This window comes from Microtus pennsylvanicus, chromosome 12, assembly GCF_037038515.1.
Source record: "Microtus pennsylvanicus isolate mMicPen1 chromosome 12, mMicPen1.hap1, whole genome shotgun sequence".
NCBI classification, from domain to species: Eukaryota; Metazoa; Chordata; class Mammalia; order Rodentia; family Cricetidae; genus Microtus; species Microtus pennsylvanicus.
In genome coordinates, this window is record NC_134590.1 from 91,616,043 (window position 1) to 91,631,578 (window position 15,536).

Below are 15,536 nucleotides of genomic sequence, written 5' to 3' on the forward strand. Positions count from 1 at the left end.
GTCAAGTGCCTGTCTCTGCTGAACCACTTTCTGGTTGCAAGGTGAGGTGGGTTCCGTTCTGTTTCTCTTCATGTTGCTATCTAGTTGTACCATCACCGTTGTTTGATGAGGTTGTTTTGCCTCCATGAAACTGCCCTCACACCCATGTCACAAGTCAGTTGTCTGCCCTGTATCTGGGGATGGGTATCAGTGTGGCAGTGCTCTCCTTATCCTAGCTGTCAGGAAGTGGAATCAGGAACACTGGGAGTTCAAGGCCAGCCTGGAGTGTAGTTTGTTTACACACACCTGGCAGTGGGACATCTAGTCACCATGAAAATGGTTCCTTGTGTCTTCCACACTACTGCACATAAAAAGCCTCTGGGTTTTGGTTTCTGTGGTGGCTCCTGAGGATCTCCTGTGGTAAAACCATGGGATCTGACCCCCATTCCTGCACTGCTCACAGGATTGAGACCCGAGTAGTGTGTTTGTGGGGGTCTGTAAGGAAAGTGCAGGGAGTGCCTTACTGTATGAGACTTGAAGAAGAGCAACCTCACTGGTGCTTCGCGAGATGAAGGGGAATCCCAGAGGCTCGGAGCCCTCTCGGGAGCGAAGGGCTCTATTATTAATGGCTGGAGAGATAGGAGGCGTGGGGCAGGCTTGGGAAGGCCCTGTCCTGTCCAGTGCTCTGGCTTCCTTCTCACTGCTGATGGAATTCCATGTTCTGTGTTCTAGGAGGAACCGAGGAAGGTCTGTTTCACCTACGACTTGTTCCTCAATTTGGAGGGCAACCCTCCTGTCAACCACCTGCGCTGCGAGAAGCTCACCTTCAACAATCCTACCACAGAGTTTCGCTGCAAGCTGCTCATGGCTGGCGGGGTGAGTGCGCCTGCCCGCCACCTCTGCTCTGTGCTGGCTGCTGGCATGGCTGGGCCTGGGTGGCCCTTAACTGGTGGGGCAGGCAGCAGCCTGAGGACGTGGAGGGGCCCATGGACAAGGGCAGACAACTACGATTCAACTGGCTGCTGAAGGAGAAGGTCGCAAAGCCACTTTCGGTGACCTAAGGTCACAGAGCATACCAAGGTGCTAGCCTAGGCCTGTGATGGTCTGGCAAGGGGTGTGAGAATATGGGGAGGGGCAGTGGGTGGTTTGTATGGCTGCCTGTCGTCTTGTATGTCAGTGCACATGTGTGCATGCAGGTTATATGTGGCACCTGCTTAGGAGATCATGGTGTTGTGAGCTGTAAGCACATCATGTGGTGTATCAGGTGCAGAGGTAGAGATGGGTGGGCTGTGTGGTGTTGTGTTTGAGATGTGTGTAAACATAGGGCAGAGTATGTGGTAGTGTCTGAGATTGTGTGTGTGTGTGTGTGTGTGTGTGTAGGTATGGGGGTTTGTGGTATGGTAGGACTGGGGCTCTGGTGGTATCTGAGTGTGTGGCTAGCCCTCTTCCCCAGGTACATGGCAGCCAGCATATGTTTCTGGAGTCAGGCATCCCCTTTCTCTTGGTTCTGTATAGCCAGGTCTCTCAGGACCCTCCTCAGAATGGAAGTGGTTGTGTCCAGGCAAGGGTTTAAGTGGGTTTCAAACCCTGCGTGCTGCCGATGAAGCTCTCTGACTGCCTATGTGGTGGCAGGGCAGTGGCAGCCTGGGATGGACGTGCAGACACGATACTGCTCTGCATTCAGGTCCTGGAATGACTGAGGGTATGTGGGTGTGTGCAGAGGCAGCTCCACCCTCTGCTGCCCTACACTAGGAACTGCGCATCCACAGCGTGTGTGGGCGTCCCCAGGGCCCCAGGTCAGCTTCTTGGGAGCGTCAGCGTCTCAGGCCTCTCCAAGCCTCTCAGGTGCCAGGGGAGGTATTACCCACACTGTGGAGAAGGTTCTCAGGGCATCATCTGACACAGCATAGGAGGAACAGGGAGGGAAGCTGTGTTCAGCCGGCCTTGAAGAGAAACTGCAGTGAGGTCCTAGAGTGCTCCTAGGGAGCTGGCCAGCCAGACACTTTCAGCCTCAGGTGGCCTGGCTATGGGACGATGGCTCTCAGGTGACTCCCAGGACCAGGTAACTGTGACTCTGTGTTGTTGGCCTTCTGGGTTGTGAATGTCTGTGGGGGTAATGCTCGTCTACGAGCTGTGGGCACTGGGGAACTGGAGGTGACATCATGTTAGGGTCACATGTTCTTGCAGTGGCTCCAGGTTCTATACTTGACTTTGTCCCTAGGAAGGAGCAGACTGGGGTCCATCACTGCCATAGCCAGGCAGCCAGCAGTGCCCAGCTTGGTCTCGTCCGCTTGTGGCCTGGGGTTGTTTGTACCAGGTAACCTGGCCCATGTGGCGTCTTGTCTGTGTGCCGTCCCCATCTGGCCTCGGGCATCTTGGCAGGGAACACCAAGCTGCTGGCCCTGGAGGCCAAGCTGGCTGGCAAGTGGAAAAGAATGTAAGCCATGCAGGGACCATTGAAGCCTGGCTACCCTGGAGCTGGGTTTTCCTGCACTCTGCTCCTACCCTGTCCTGGAAGTCGCTTTCTCATAGGACCAGTGTCCTGGGACTCGAACCTTGCAGGTGCTTCTAGGAACTGGTGTTCACAAGGCCCAGCTGGGGACACACAGCCTTCATAGGAGCCTCACCTCTGTTGTGGTTGGGCAGGCTCCAGTGAGCAAGTCACAGCAGGGCAGGTCAAGTTCCTGCCCTCTTCCAGTGCAGTGTCGAGTGGTGTGGGGCATCCCCATCCCCAGAGGACAGGTGTGTCTGGTTGCAGAGCCCAGGTGCTCAGGGCTGAACGTCACTTTTTTGGCCAGCCTGAGCCCTTTTCTTACAGCCCCATCCTCCCTCTGTTTGCTGCATTCTATGCAGTATCGTGTCCTCAATGGTTGGCCTCCATCTTTATGTGACTTTGCTGTTTGGAGTCCATTCCCAAACTACTTACTGCTTGTGTCTTGAGATCTGCTGAAGCCGGGCAGTACTTCTGGGCCTCAGGCCAGTCCTCATCTCAGCCCGCGACCCTGAGCTGGCTAGTGCTCGCAGTGACCAGCTCTGGCCACTTAAGCTTTTCTCTTACCCCCTCTTGCCCTTGGCCCTGTTCTTGGCCTCTGCCTTGCTGCTTGGGCTCTATGTGGCCAGCTGCAACTGCCTGTACCTGAAGTGAGAAAAGTTTGTCCCCAGCCACATCTGTGCTAATCCCTCAGAAGCCACTTTGCTGCCACCGGCTTCTGCCTCTCCTCCTGTGCCTCCCTCCAGCCTCCTCCTCTGTGCTCAGCATAGCCTGTGGCCCCAGCTGCATCTCTTGCTTTGCCACAGACTCTGAATCTTGTTGACCAGGGTTGCAGTCTGCTGGCTAGGGTCCATCCTGGAGGCCCTAAGGCCATCTTGGTCCCTACCACTGTCCATCGTAAGGATAAACCTGGGACTCTTCTGGGCAGCTGGCCTCCGCTTCCTTCTCCCTCCCCAGGAGGCCAGCTCCACGGCCGCCAGCCCATCGCCTGGGGCCTGTGGATAATCTCTGTCTCTTCTTTGTCACTAGGTGATGGTAATGCCCGAAGGAGTGGACACGGTGTCCAGGCCCAGCCCCGACTACCCCATGTTACCCACAATTCCACTCTCTGCCTTCTCTGACCCCAAGAAGAACAAACCGTCCCACGGCTCCAAGGTTAGTGAGGTGGAAGGCCAACGTTGCGGAGCATGGACCTGGCCACTGGCAATTGCAGGCCATTTCCACCATCTGCTGAGCCTGGCCTGCACACCTGCCGCCTACATCCCGAGCCTCTGCTCCTGATCCTTGTCGCTTCGCTAGCTAGCGTCAAGGAATAGTGCTTGTGATCTGGCTGTTCATCCTGCACCCTGCTCCTCTTGAGTCAGGCCTCCTGGGCCCTCTTTCCTGCTCAGCAGTGATTTGGTCACTGGGCAGGGCATCTCCATCAGTGGTCCCTTAGCTACCTTCTAGCTCCAACAAGGCCAGGCCAAACCTGCCCTTGCCACTTCTAGCTCTGCTGGTTAGCAGTGCTGGCCTGAAACCGATTTGGGGGATTCAGGGAATAGCATGTATGCGATTGAGCTGAATCCCAAGGACACGTATTTCGTTCCATCACTTGGCCTTCCGGAAGGTTCTCGGTGGGCCTCCTGGGGCAGCCACCCCAGCCACACACTGCCCAATGCTATCAGCACCACCATGACATCTGAACCTAGTACCCTGGGCCCACCACCCAGGCTAGGACCACCCAGACCTCACAACATGTGGGCTTGGCCTTTTGGGGACACTTCTCGGCGTGACCTTGTCTATCCTTCATTTCACATTCTTGCTTCACTTGCCTGTAGGGCATTGTCAGCAGGGCATCTGTGAGACTCAAGCACCCTTGGACCATCTTATCCATGGATACCACAGGAAGAGAAGCAAGCACTAGGCAGGCTCTTTCCAGCTCTTTCCACAAGGCTAGCAGGCCTGTATCATCCTCAAGCTGGTCACATCTTCGAGTCCCAGCCAGGCCCTGATGTCACCCTTGACTGACTTTTGAAGGTTGCAGGAGAGGCCAGGCTTTGCTAGCAGCCTGGGGCTTCTCACTCAGCCATTGTTGTTTAGGGTCCCCGGAAGTGTTGAAGGCTAAGGGTGCTGTGTCTCCTGTGCACGTGCCTCCCTGGTGTGCAGATCTTCTGTACCCACTTCTGTGGGTGCTGCCTGGGGCTGCACAGATTTCTAGGCAGCACAGCTTCTTCTCTGTGACTCCCAGAAGCCCCAGCCTTAGAGCATGGTCCAGACCTGAGTGTCAACCCCTCTACTAACTTGACTGAGCAGTCTGTCATGGCCTGTGGCTGGAGCTAGGACCACCCAGACCTGTCCCCTGGAGGCACAGATTGTGTCACCTTGATGGGCACCAGGCCACCAGCCCTTGGCAGCCTCTCTGAAGTGCCTGTCATCACTGTTGAAGAGAGGGCAGCATCGAGCCCATGAGGGTTCCATCCACACCAACTGCATTCGCAGTGTTTGAGATTGGGTCTCACTGTGGAGGGCTAGTTGTGGAACTCTGTAGTTGCCCAGGCATGGCCCTAGGGAAGTGGATCCTGTCAACCTCTCACAACTGTGGGCACATTCTCGTTGGCCACTCTTGCCTATAGACTTGTCCTCAGCAAGAGAGGGTGAGGCCCGCCTGCTTTCCACTTCTTGCCTTCCTTGTGACTTGCTGGGACACAGTCTTCCTCCCTCCAGTTCCTGTGGTGCATTCATCGCCCTGCAGTGTTCCTTGTTAAGTTTGCAGGAACATGGCCATGGCACAGGCCACAGTCCTGAGGCAGCTTCATCTGTCCCTAGACACCTGAGTGGTCTAAGCGTGTTGCAGAGCCCTTCTTGCCAGGGGCTTGTCCCACGAGCTTGGTGTCCTCTGTGGTACTTTCTCCTGTCTGTGTCCTGGGGTCTGGCCTGCATGGGAAGAGCTGTCACCTGGCGAGCTCTGAGCTATTTTGCCTGGCCACTGCTGTACCTACTGAAGAGAAGTTGGACTGGTGGAGGCACAAGTTGAGCACTCCAGAATGATCTGGTGACTGGGGTGTGGAGAGGGCATGTGAGAGCACTGTCTTTCGGGCTGTGGCCCTGCTGATGCTGTCGTGGGCACTGGCCTCTTTGCTGAGCTCTTGCTCTTTGGAGTAGGCACTCCTTCCCACATTTGGGGGGAACATGGGTGCAGAAAGCTGGGCATTCCCCACTGGTTTCCATGGCTAGAACAGGACTGCTCTGCCTGGGTGGTGCCTCTGTCTCCCTGGGGTGCCCATGCCTGTCAATTGAGCTCTCCTAGTTTTAGAAGAACCACCTGGGTCATGTGCCTTATACTGTACCCACCCCATCAGCTTGGAGGTGCTGGCTGCCCAGGATGGTTCAGCTTCAGGATGGGTTGCGAGCACCAAGAATGTGGACTAGGGCCTCAAAGGAGGCTGACCACACCTCCTGGTTGGTGTAGCCTTGGGTCTCCCAGATGCAGGTAGCTGTAGGCGCTGGTGGCCATAGTGGCTACACAGGTTTGTGGGCATAGCTCTACTGTATCTGTTGGCTGTACCCTTTGACTCTGCAGGTTCTCTCTACACATTTCAGACAGGCAAATCAGCCTTTGCCTGGGCCTGGGTGGTTAAGTCCGGCAGCCCTAAGGTGCCGCTAACACATCTTCCTCACCTTCCCTGCCCTTGGCCTTGCAGGACGCCAACAAAGAGAGTGGTAAGGCGTCCAAACCTCACAAGGTGGCCAGGGAGCACCGCGAGCGGCCGCGCAAGGACTCAGAGAGCAGGAGCTGCTCCAAGGAGCCAGAGCGCGAGCCCAAGAGTGCCAAGGACGCTGTGCGCAAGCTGCCCAAGGAGGAGAAGGCCCCAGCACCCAAGGCTGCCTTCAAGGAACCCAAAATGGCCCTAAAGGAGACAAAGCTGGAAAGCCTGTCCCCCAAGGGGGCACCTCAGCCCCCTACCCTGCCCAAGGCCTCCAGCAAGCGGCCCGCTGCCACGGACTCACCGAAGCCCAGTGCCAAAAAACCTAAGAAGAGCGGATCGAAGGGGACACGGCGTGCCCCTGGCACCTCACCCCGCGCCTCCTCCTCCTTCCCTGACAAGAAGGTGCCCAGGGACAAGAGCAGCAGCAAAGGTGACAAGGGGAAGGCAGACAGTGAGGCTCGGGAGGCCAAGCGGACCCAGCAGGCTGAGGACTCAAACTCAGAGGATGAGGCCTCCTTCCGGTCAGAGGTGAGCAGGTCGTGCTGGGTGCTGCTTGCCAGTTTGCCGTCTCCCCTGCCCATGCAGTAGTAACTGAGGTCCCTAGGTACTATGGGCCATGTAGTACTGAAGTTCAGAACCCCAGCCCTGGTGCCACCCATTGGGCAGGCTGTGACTTTAGTGGCTAGGCAAGCACTGTTGATTCAAGATGAACCTGACAGTTCCCTCTCTGAGGTCCTGCCTTTCTGGTGTGCCTTGACCCTGCTCTCCTCCCATAAGAAGGGAGCCATCCAGAGCTTCTCTGGGAGCCTCCTGTCCCCTGCACCTGTGCCAAGCAGCAGGGTACAGATTCAGTCTCCCTTTTTCTGGGGGGCTGTCTGCCTGTGTCACGGACATGGGCTCCTAGCTGTAGAGGTGATGCAGAGGTGAATGCTCTGTCCCCTGGAGTTCTGGCACTTTGCCTGCTGAGTGCTGGCCACCTTCCACAGTTCTCAGGGAAGTGTCTCAGCTCTGCAGAGACAGAGCAGAGTAGTCTGTCAGCAGCTCCCAGGGCTTATCCCTCAGGCGCTGGGCTGTGCGGGACCACCTGAGCCAGGGCTCAGCCTCTGCTATATGAAACTGTGGCTCTGGGTGATAAAACACCCTCCTCCAGGTACCAGGGCAGAGCACGGCACTTAGGGCAGCTGCACTTAGCCCACCTTGCCTGAGCTGTGGGCTGGTATTCTGGTCCCAGGCAGGGCTCACAGGCCATTCTGTGGGTACTTCCCTCTCAGACTGGAGCAGAGTGTAGACAGTATATGGCCCAGGAGCACCCCAATCAGAGTGTCTGCCACAGCTGCTGTTGTAAGCTTGGTGGCCTTACCACTGTGCTTGGTCCCAACTGCTGTCCACACCCCAGGCTCTTGTGGTTGTGGGAAGTGTGGCTGCAGTAGGATGACGGTACTCTGCTCCTGGGCTCTCTGTGGTAAGAAAGGTACCAGGTCTGTGGACCACCACAAGCCCACTGAGGCCTCGGAGGGGCACCTGTCCCCATCAGTTCCTAGCCTGTGCCTAAGCCTGCAGGCTTGAAACTGGAGCCTACCCTGACCTGGTGCAATGTCAGGTAGCAGCCATCTTTCTTTATTTTGCTGCCCAGGGAAAACAAATGGGGTTGGGTGTGTTCAAGGGAGGGTGCCCTGGCTCCAGGCCCAGGCTGTGAGGTCCTACCCTGAGAGCCTTACAGTGGAAAACAGTCATGGATGGCTAGGACAGGTTCCCTAGGGACTCCGACTAGCCAGTGGAAGGTGGGTGAGGAGAGACTTCACGGGCACACCTGGCCTCCAGTAGGCCAAGCTGCAGTGGGCCCTGAGCAGGACAGTTCTGCCTTTAGCCTGGAGTTCCCTTCCAGGCAGGGGACTCTGCTTTCTGCAGACTAGGTACTGTCCTGCCCCATGTTCTGGGCAGGGCTGAGAGCCACTCAGCTCTGTCCTGAACTCTACCACAACAGGTGTGTTCTGTTTCCACACTCACCTTTGACCAGGGGAAGGGCTGTAGCCACTCGGTCCCAGGTAAGGGACAGGCTCTAGAAGATCTACTAACCTGCTGCTTTTTCTGCTTCCTCCCGTAGCCAGCCTCTTGCTGGTGACCGCAGTAACTAGTCTACCCCCACCGTGAATGTGTGTCAAGATCATGTCCCCCCACCATATACAACATTGCATACTACAGACCTCACACCACAGATCACACCTGAGGTATTGTACACACCACACACACCTTTCCCAGCACTCACTGAAGGACTCAGTGGAAGCCTTCTGCCTTGTCTTGTCCTGACGTCATTGCCCCCTGGTGGCCAAGTCCATCCCTGTGCAGCCACAGGAAGACCAGGCAAGGTGTGCCCTGCTCCAGGACGTGTAACACACAGCTCCCACCATCACTCCTGTGCATCTGGTGGGTGGTAGGAAGGCTTGGGCAGAGTCTGGACTCAGTCATCACTCAGCCCCAGGGAAGCACGTCCTTCCTGTCCTAGCTCCTTGGGGCCATGTGGCCACTTCACTGCCCCTCCTCTGACTAACAAGATGACAGTCTCTTCTCTCCCTCTTTGCTTGCCCTGGCATGGACTGAAGTCGGCCCAGTCAAGTCCAGCCAACGCCAGCTCCAGCTCTGACTCCAGCTCCGACTCAGACTTTGAACCATCTCAGAACCACAGCCAAGGTGGGTCTGAGGGGGAGATGGAAGTGGTAGATGTGGATGGAGGTCGACAGTAGGCACAGCCCGGGAGAGGCATGGCTCTCGGGAAATTGGACTGCTTGTTGCTTTAGAAAGACAGCCTGGGCTTGCGCTCTTTAGCCAGGCCTTCCTTTGGACTGGCATCCCTTCTCCTGGGCCATGCTATCAACCAGTAGTCATGTCACTCCCTGGGAACCACAGGCCTGCAGCCATAGAGGTGCTCGCTCCTGAGAAATGGTCATCAGCATTGTAGAGCCAGCCTGTTCTGATCTATCTGTGTGTTGGGCCTTCCCAGGGGCATTTAGGCTGGCTTCTGTATTCTGCCTCAGCAGACTGGGATCAGGTCCAAGCACGGCCAAGCTGTTTAGATGAGCCTACCTCCCATGGTGGCAGCCTCCTTTGGGGACAGGGGCTGGACTGGGGGATGGAGTCCTTGAAACTCATACTCTCCAAGGTTCTTGCCTGCTAGTTAGGGAGGGAACCAGCTGAATTGGCATCACATGACCAAGGTAATTGAGGGCTTTGTGTCCCTTTGTTGCCTTGGCAACAGGAATATAAACCAAGATGCCGAATGTAGGGGACTGGAACTGGGTGCCTCTGAGAAAGGGGAGGACGGTAGACCCAGAGCATTATACAGGGTTTCTGAGGCGCTGAGTACCCTCACAAAGGAGTGCAGGCTGGGTGGGGCTGTGGTCCCAGACAGAGCTATGGGCCACCTGGGACTCTGAGCTTTGGCTGCTGTGATGGAGGGGTCTTTCAGGCCAGTCGCAGATCAGGAGCCTGAGACCTGTGAGGAGGGCCAGGAAGGTAGGGGTCGGGGACCCTATAGATGGTGATGAGTCTGGGGTGGCCCTGGGGTAGGCAACCAGAGGCTTAGCTCTCCCCTGTCTGCTGCAGGCCCCCTGCGCTCCATGGTGGAAGATCTGCAGTCTGAGGAGTCGGATGAGGATGACTCGTCGTCAGGAGAGGAGACCACTGTCAAGGCCAATCCAGGCCGAGAGTCCAGGTGAGGAGTCTGGGTGGTGCAGAAGCCGTCTGAGTGTTGGCCTTCACTGTCAGGACAGGTTGGGGGACTCTGGAGCTGGCCAGGCTGTCCTTTTGATCATGGCATGCACCACCCTGGCTTAAGGTTAGCTGTCTGCTGGAGAACTGGGTATAGCAGAGGCGTGCTGGAGAGTGGGAGGCATGGGGTCCGGGTGAGCCAGCATTAAGGCAGCCTTCCTCCATGGTGAGCGTGTCCTTACTTAGAGGAGCCAGAGACAGAGCAGCATAACCCTCCCCCTTGCTAAGTGTGGCCTTACCCAGGTAAGTCAGGGTTAAGGCAACCTTTCTCGTTCCTAGTAAGCATGTCCTTACACTGGGTCCCTAGAATGGGAGTTCTGCCTGGGTTCTCCTTTTCAGGCCTCCAACAGGCTGAGCACTAGGCTGTGACAGGCAGAACTGGGCATGCTGCTTAGGTTAGTGTATCTAACGGTTTACTGTGGAGAGTCCCAGAAACTTTGGCCATAGCTCCTTCCGCGTCATCCAGGGCTATAGCTTTTGCGTATCTACAGTGAGCCACCCCGCACAGCACCCTACACCCAAGAACCATGAGATTCAAGCCTAGCTCCCACAAGGATCTGGCCTCTGCTCACAGAGAGGACTTGACCCTGGGAGAAAAGGGGGAAGCAGGTTCTTGAGAGTCCACAGGCAGTCCCCTCCAAAGGGGCCATAGTTACCCTGTAGGGACATTATCTTCAGGGTGTTTGTGAAGGCCTTGGGTGGGAGCCTGCTAGCCAGCAGAGCTGGAATTGTCCCTGTTGTTACGAAAGGGTCGCACACAAGGATGCCTTGCTCCCTAAAGAGATCTGAAGCCCAGCATCCCCAGGTGCCACCTATTGAGCACAGAAAGAGGCTGAAGTAAGGGGAGCCTGAGGCTGTGGTTGCTTGGTAACAGCCTGGCCTGGAGCCCCACTTGTGGCCTTAGAGCAGAACCAACTGACTGGGAGCTGAGGGAGGAATTGCCGTCCTGGTGGATGGTTCAGTGGGTAAAATCACTTGCCACCAGGCCTGAGGACCTGGGTTTGAGCCCAGAGCCCACATGGTGCAAGGACTAATGCTGGAACCAAAGTGTGCTGTTGAGTGTGCCAGGAGACGACTGGCCACTGTGCTTGCCCGGGGTCCCTCAGGAACTTCTTGCATACTGAGAGGATGGAAGCAGGAGTGAGCTGAGAGTGTAGTCTAATCAGTGAGTGACGACCGGACATGTTGTAGTCAGGGTACCGTGTGATTCAGTACTACTGCCTGCTGTGGGCTAAGATACCTGTCACTTGGGTACTCAGATCAGACATCATTTTGTGTGATGTCTGCACAGACTGCTTTGCTGGAGGGGTTACAGCAGGGCTGCAGCAGGGGCTAAGACTTGCCCCAAGGGTCTCTGGCCCTCAGCACACATCCCTCCCTGCTAAGGACAGCGACCAGCAGAGCTGGTCACTAAAGTGTTCAAGGTCAGCATGGAGTCTTCTGCAGCTAGGGGCAGGTCAGACAGCTCTGGAGCTCAGCAAGGGGTGAAGGCAGGGCAGTGTGAACACGGGGCACTCCATTCCCACCAGTGTAGTGTAGCATGAGTCAGCTCTGACAGCACCTGCCTTCTCTTTAGGCTGAGCTTCAGCGACAGTGAGAGTGACAATAGTGCTGACTCCTGCCTGCCTGGCCGTGAGCCCCCGCACCCGCAGAAGCCACCTCCTCCCAGCAGCAAGGTGAGGGGTCAGGCTCTGAGCCAGGCCCTGTGGTTATCCTGGGAGAGTTGGGGGGCCGTGCTAGAGCTCACAGGTCTGGGGTCCCCACAGGTTTCTGGCCGGAGGAGCCCCGAGCCCTGCAGCAAACCTGAAAAGATTCTGAAGAAGGCTACCTATGATAAGGTGGGCGTGTCTGGGCCTGTGAGGATGGGGGCGGGTGGGTCCTGGAGCTGTACTGCCTGAGTGACCACAGCCCATTGATGTACTTCTCCCCAGGCTTACACGGACGAGCTGGTGGAGCTGCACCGGAGGCTGATGGCTCTGCGTGAGCGCAATGTGCTGCAGCAGGTACTGCGCCTTCCCCTCCCGGGCCTGGGCATGGGGCACCCAGCTCTGTCCTCTGAGTCCACCAAACCCACCTTACAGATCGTCAATCTGATTGAGGAGACTGGTCACTTCAACGTCACCAACACCACCTTCGACTTTGACCTTTTCTCCTTGGACGAGAGCACCGTTCGCAAGCTGCAGAGCTGCCTGGAGGCCGTGGCCACATGACCCCGGCCACCACTGTGGAGCCACGGTGGGCATGGGCACGGGAGGGGCTGGGCATGAGGGCTGGCCCGCCATGACTCCCGCTCCCGGTACCACCCCCAGCTCACCATGGTGCCCTGGTACCCCTCAGTGGTTGGTGTTAAAGGGGCTGTGGGCCACACTTCCACAGGAGGGGGTGACACAGGACACATGTGGCTTACAGCCCCTTGTTTATTCTGCCAGTTATCCACTGTGGGTGGGGCTGAGTGGCAGGTTATTGCCTGGGCCTCTCTGAGTGGCCAGGATGACCAGTCTTCCATGCAGTTCACAGACCTCCCTCTGTGGCCTGCCTCCTAGACTCGAAGGTCTGTCAGCATGGCCAGGGCTGGCCATGAACACATGGCTCTGCCTGGCAGGCCCTGTGCCTGGTGTCCTGCCATGCAGCCTTGTGTATTGTGTGTGCTCCAAGTGTGTCCAGCAGCCGGGGAGGCTCATGCCACCCCTGCTGGAGGCATGGAGGATCTCCCCTCTAGATTCCAGGATGTCACTGCCTCTCATGGCCCCAGGCCAGTGAACACTACGATGGGCACCAGTCTTGGGCTCCCAAGGGCCACCTCTGTAGCCATGTGCCAGCCAAGCACCCACAGTTCCAAGGCTGGCCGTGCTGGCACGCCTGGGCCACCATTTCCCATGGGCCACCTCCTCTGTTCTCTCGCTGATCAAGTCTTTGAACTTTGAAAACGAGCTTTTGCCAAATATGATAGGATGGTGTGTGCGAGGCGGGCCCAGCCTCAGACTGCCTCTGTCCCCAGCCAGATGGCCTCTGTCTCCACAGTGGGCCTTGAGAGGCTTTGGGCTTATGCCCTATAAACTGCCGAGGGCCGGGCCAGCCCCTTTCCCATGCCTGAGCTTGGAGTACTACCCCAACCCCAAGTCCAATTGTTGTCAGTGTTCGTGCCCCAAAGTGTTTGAAAGTGGCCAGAGCCCAAGCTGGCTCACAGTTGCCTCTCTGATGTTGCTTCCTCCCCAATGTGGGTTCACCCCTGGAGGCCTGGCCTCCCAGCTCCCTCTCCCTGTCAGGAACACCCCAGCCTCTAAGGCTTCCCTTACCCCCAGGAAAAGGAGAGCCCCACCCCCACCCCCAGCCCCTTTCTGACTCCCTCCAGCTGAGGAGGCAGGGCTTGGGTCCACATCTCTTCCCAGACAGGCCGACAATACTCTCCACCAGGCGTTCTGCAGCCGCCAAGCCTTTGGTCAGAAGGCCCTGGCATCGTGGCAGCCGTCGGCATCCACAGGGAATGTGCCAGGGTCACAAACAGCCTCAGCCCAGGGTACCGTTCTTCCTCTTGCGGTCACCAGTGGCCCAGCCCTCTTGATACCCTGGGCCTCAGTGTCCAGCCCTTCCAGATGCTTCCGGGGCCCTCCTGGAAGCACCCACCCATCTCAGTTACCTCCTCTGGCCAGAAGGCCACACCACTGTCCTCCAGAGCCACTCTGGGGCCCATACTGGCTGTCTGGAAGCCTAACGAAGCAGCTTGCACCCAGAGCCCTGAGGGCTCTAGGGACCGGTCCATAGGAAGGGGTGGCACCAGGACCACCCCCATCCCGAGTCCCTGTGCTGCAGCCTCCTGAACCAGCTCACCACACTGGGTGCAAAGGTATTGGATACCTGTCCCTCCCCAGGGCTTCACAAGACATGTCTCCAGGAATAGACATGTCACCGGCCCAGACGAGCCCTGGACAGAGGGACAAAGAGAGCCGTATTTGTAATGAGCTGCAGGGCTGTTTGTCCCGCATTTTAAACTTTTTGTTAAATTGTGAAATTATGGAGGAGTTTTATAGAAAATAAAGTGAGATGGGAGTAGTGGGTCGCCCACCTTTGATTCAGTCACACTGGAAAGAGCCATACCAGGAGCCTGGGGGGAGGCAGTTGTGCTCTTCCCTTGGGAACAGGTATTGAGGGCTGGTTACAGACATAGCTTGGGGTTGCAGAGGGGTCGGTGGGTCGACAGAAGGGTGGAGATGGGAAGGAGGGGGTGGAGTGGAAGGAGGGCACCTTTTGCAGGGACCCCCAAGTTCCTGCACCTTGTAGAGCCTGTGAACCTCTGGTGTCACCCTCACAGGATCTATTTTCACAGACTTTGGATATGGGTGGCATACAGAAACCCAAATCCTTGGCCACCATGCCCATGGGGCAGCCACCTCTTGAGTCCTGTTAGCAGGTAGTAGTAGCTGGGGATTCATGCTCAGCAGTGAAAATGGACTCTTCTCGGGCCTCTAGGGCTTGACACTTCCTTCCCAAACCACTTTGCTTATCAGGATACAGCCCGCTAGACATGGTTCCAGAAAGCTGTTGTGTGGTAACTGTCAGACGAGTGTTCACTCATGTTTGCTGTCTACCCCAGGTGGCAGGGCCTGCAGAGAGATCCATGGGCAATTCAAAAAATCTGAGAGCTGGGAGACATTGAGAAAAAAATCACTGTATAAGCCTGGGAACCTGGGTTCCATTTCAGAATCCACAGTCCATGTGTAACAAAGTGTGTGTGTGTGCGTGCGTGTGTGTGTGTGCGTGTGTGTGTGTGTGTGTTGGGAAGTGCTGGTGTGGACCAGAGGACAGATAGAGCTGCAGGTCCTTGTGAGCTGTGTGGTGTGATTGTGGGAGGGCAGCGAGCACTCATTAGCACTGAGCCCTCTCCACCCCATCCCCAAACAAGGCAGCAAAAGGGGGCTCTCTGGGGCTCAGTGACAGCCAGTGAGTTCAGTGAGAGACCCTGTTGTATTTTAAAAGATGAGAACAGTTCCCAAATGAGAACAAAGGTTTGCTCTCTGGTCTCCACAAGCATACATGTGCACTGTTTTTATTAAAGATATGTATGCACATAAAGTTTGAATTTACTAAATTTGGACTTAGCCAAGTTTGTTGGGAATCTGGATCACTGAATAATACTGTCTGTGGCTATAACAAATGACCTGAGACTGGGTAATTTGTAAATAAGAAAAGATTTGTGTGGCTTGCAGTTCCGAAAGTGAGTTCCAGTCAGGCTGCTACATCAGCTTGGCTTCTGGCGAAGTCTTTATGTACGTTCCGTGAGTGCCTGAAGAGTTGGTGTGCACATGAAGAGAGAGGGCACCCAGAATCCCCAAACCTCCCAACAGCCATGGAGAGCCAAGCTCTGTGAGAGTGCTGCTGAGGGCAGGCCATGTTCCAACTGCAGCCTCGCCTTCTTCACACTCCAGTCATTTTTTGTTACAGTGGTTTTGTTTTGAGACAGTGTTGTGTAGCCTTGAACTCCTAGTCCTCCTGCTTCTCCCTCCTGAATGCTGGGCTGGCAGGTATGCACCCCACACTGGTCTGTATGGTGCTGAGGATGAGAGCCCGGGAGCCTGCACTAAATGAGCACTTTGCCCTGCACTCAGCAGCAGCCT

The 15,536-nt window shown here is 56.5% G+C and overlaps 1 protein-coding gene across 3 annotated transcripts in view; it reads left to right on the top strand.

Annotated features, from left to right (window-relative positions):
- Mllt1 (MLLT1 super elongation complex subunit) overlaps positions 1–14,108 on the top strand; it is a 42,514-nt gene extending 28,406 nt beyond the window's left edge. The window contains exons 4-13 of one of the 3 annotated variants that reach the window (XM_075942582.1): positions 712–855; positions 3,500–3,625; positions 6,154–6,687; positions 8,760–8,847; positions 9,760–9,868; positions 11,501–11,600; positions 11,691–11,762; positions 11,856–11,927; positions 12,006–12,159; positions 13,314–14,108. In XM_075942582.1, coding sequence (XP_075798697.1) covers positions 712–855; positions 3,500–3,625; positions 6,154–6,687; positions 8,760–8,847; positions 9,760–9,868; positions 11,501–11,600; positions 11,691–11,762; positions 11,856–11,927; positions 12,006–12,134 — 1,374 coding nt within the window. In that variant the 3' untranslated portion in view covers positions 12,135–12,159; positions 13,314–14,108. Of the gene's footprint in view, positions 1–711; positions 856–3,499; positions 3,626–6,153; positions 6,688–8,759; positions 8,848–9,759; positions 9,869–11,500; positions 11,601–11,690; positions 11,763–11,855; positions 11,928–12,005 lie in introns of all 3 variants that reach the window. The other 2 variants (XM_075942580.1, XM_075942583.1) reach the window with 2 other exon arrangements.
- The last annotated feature ends 1,428 nt before the right edge of the window (positions 14,109–15,536 follow it).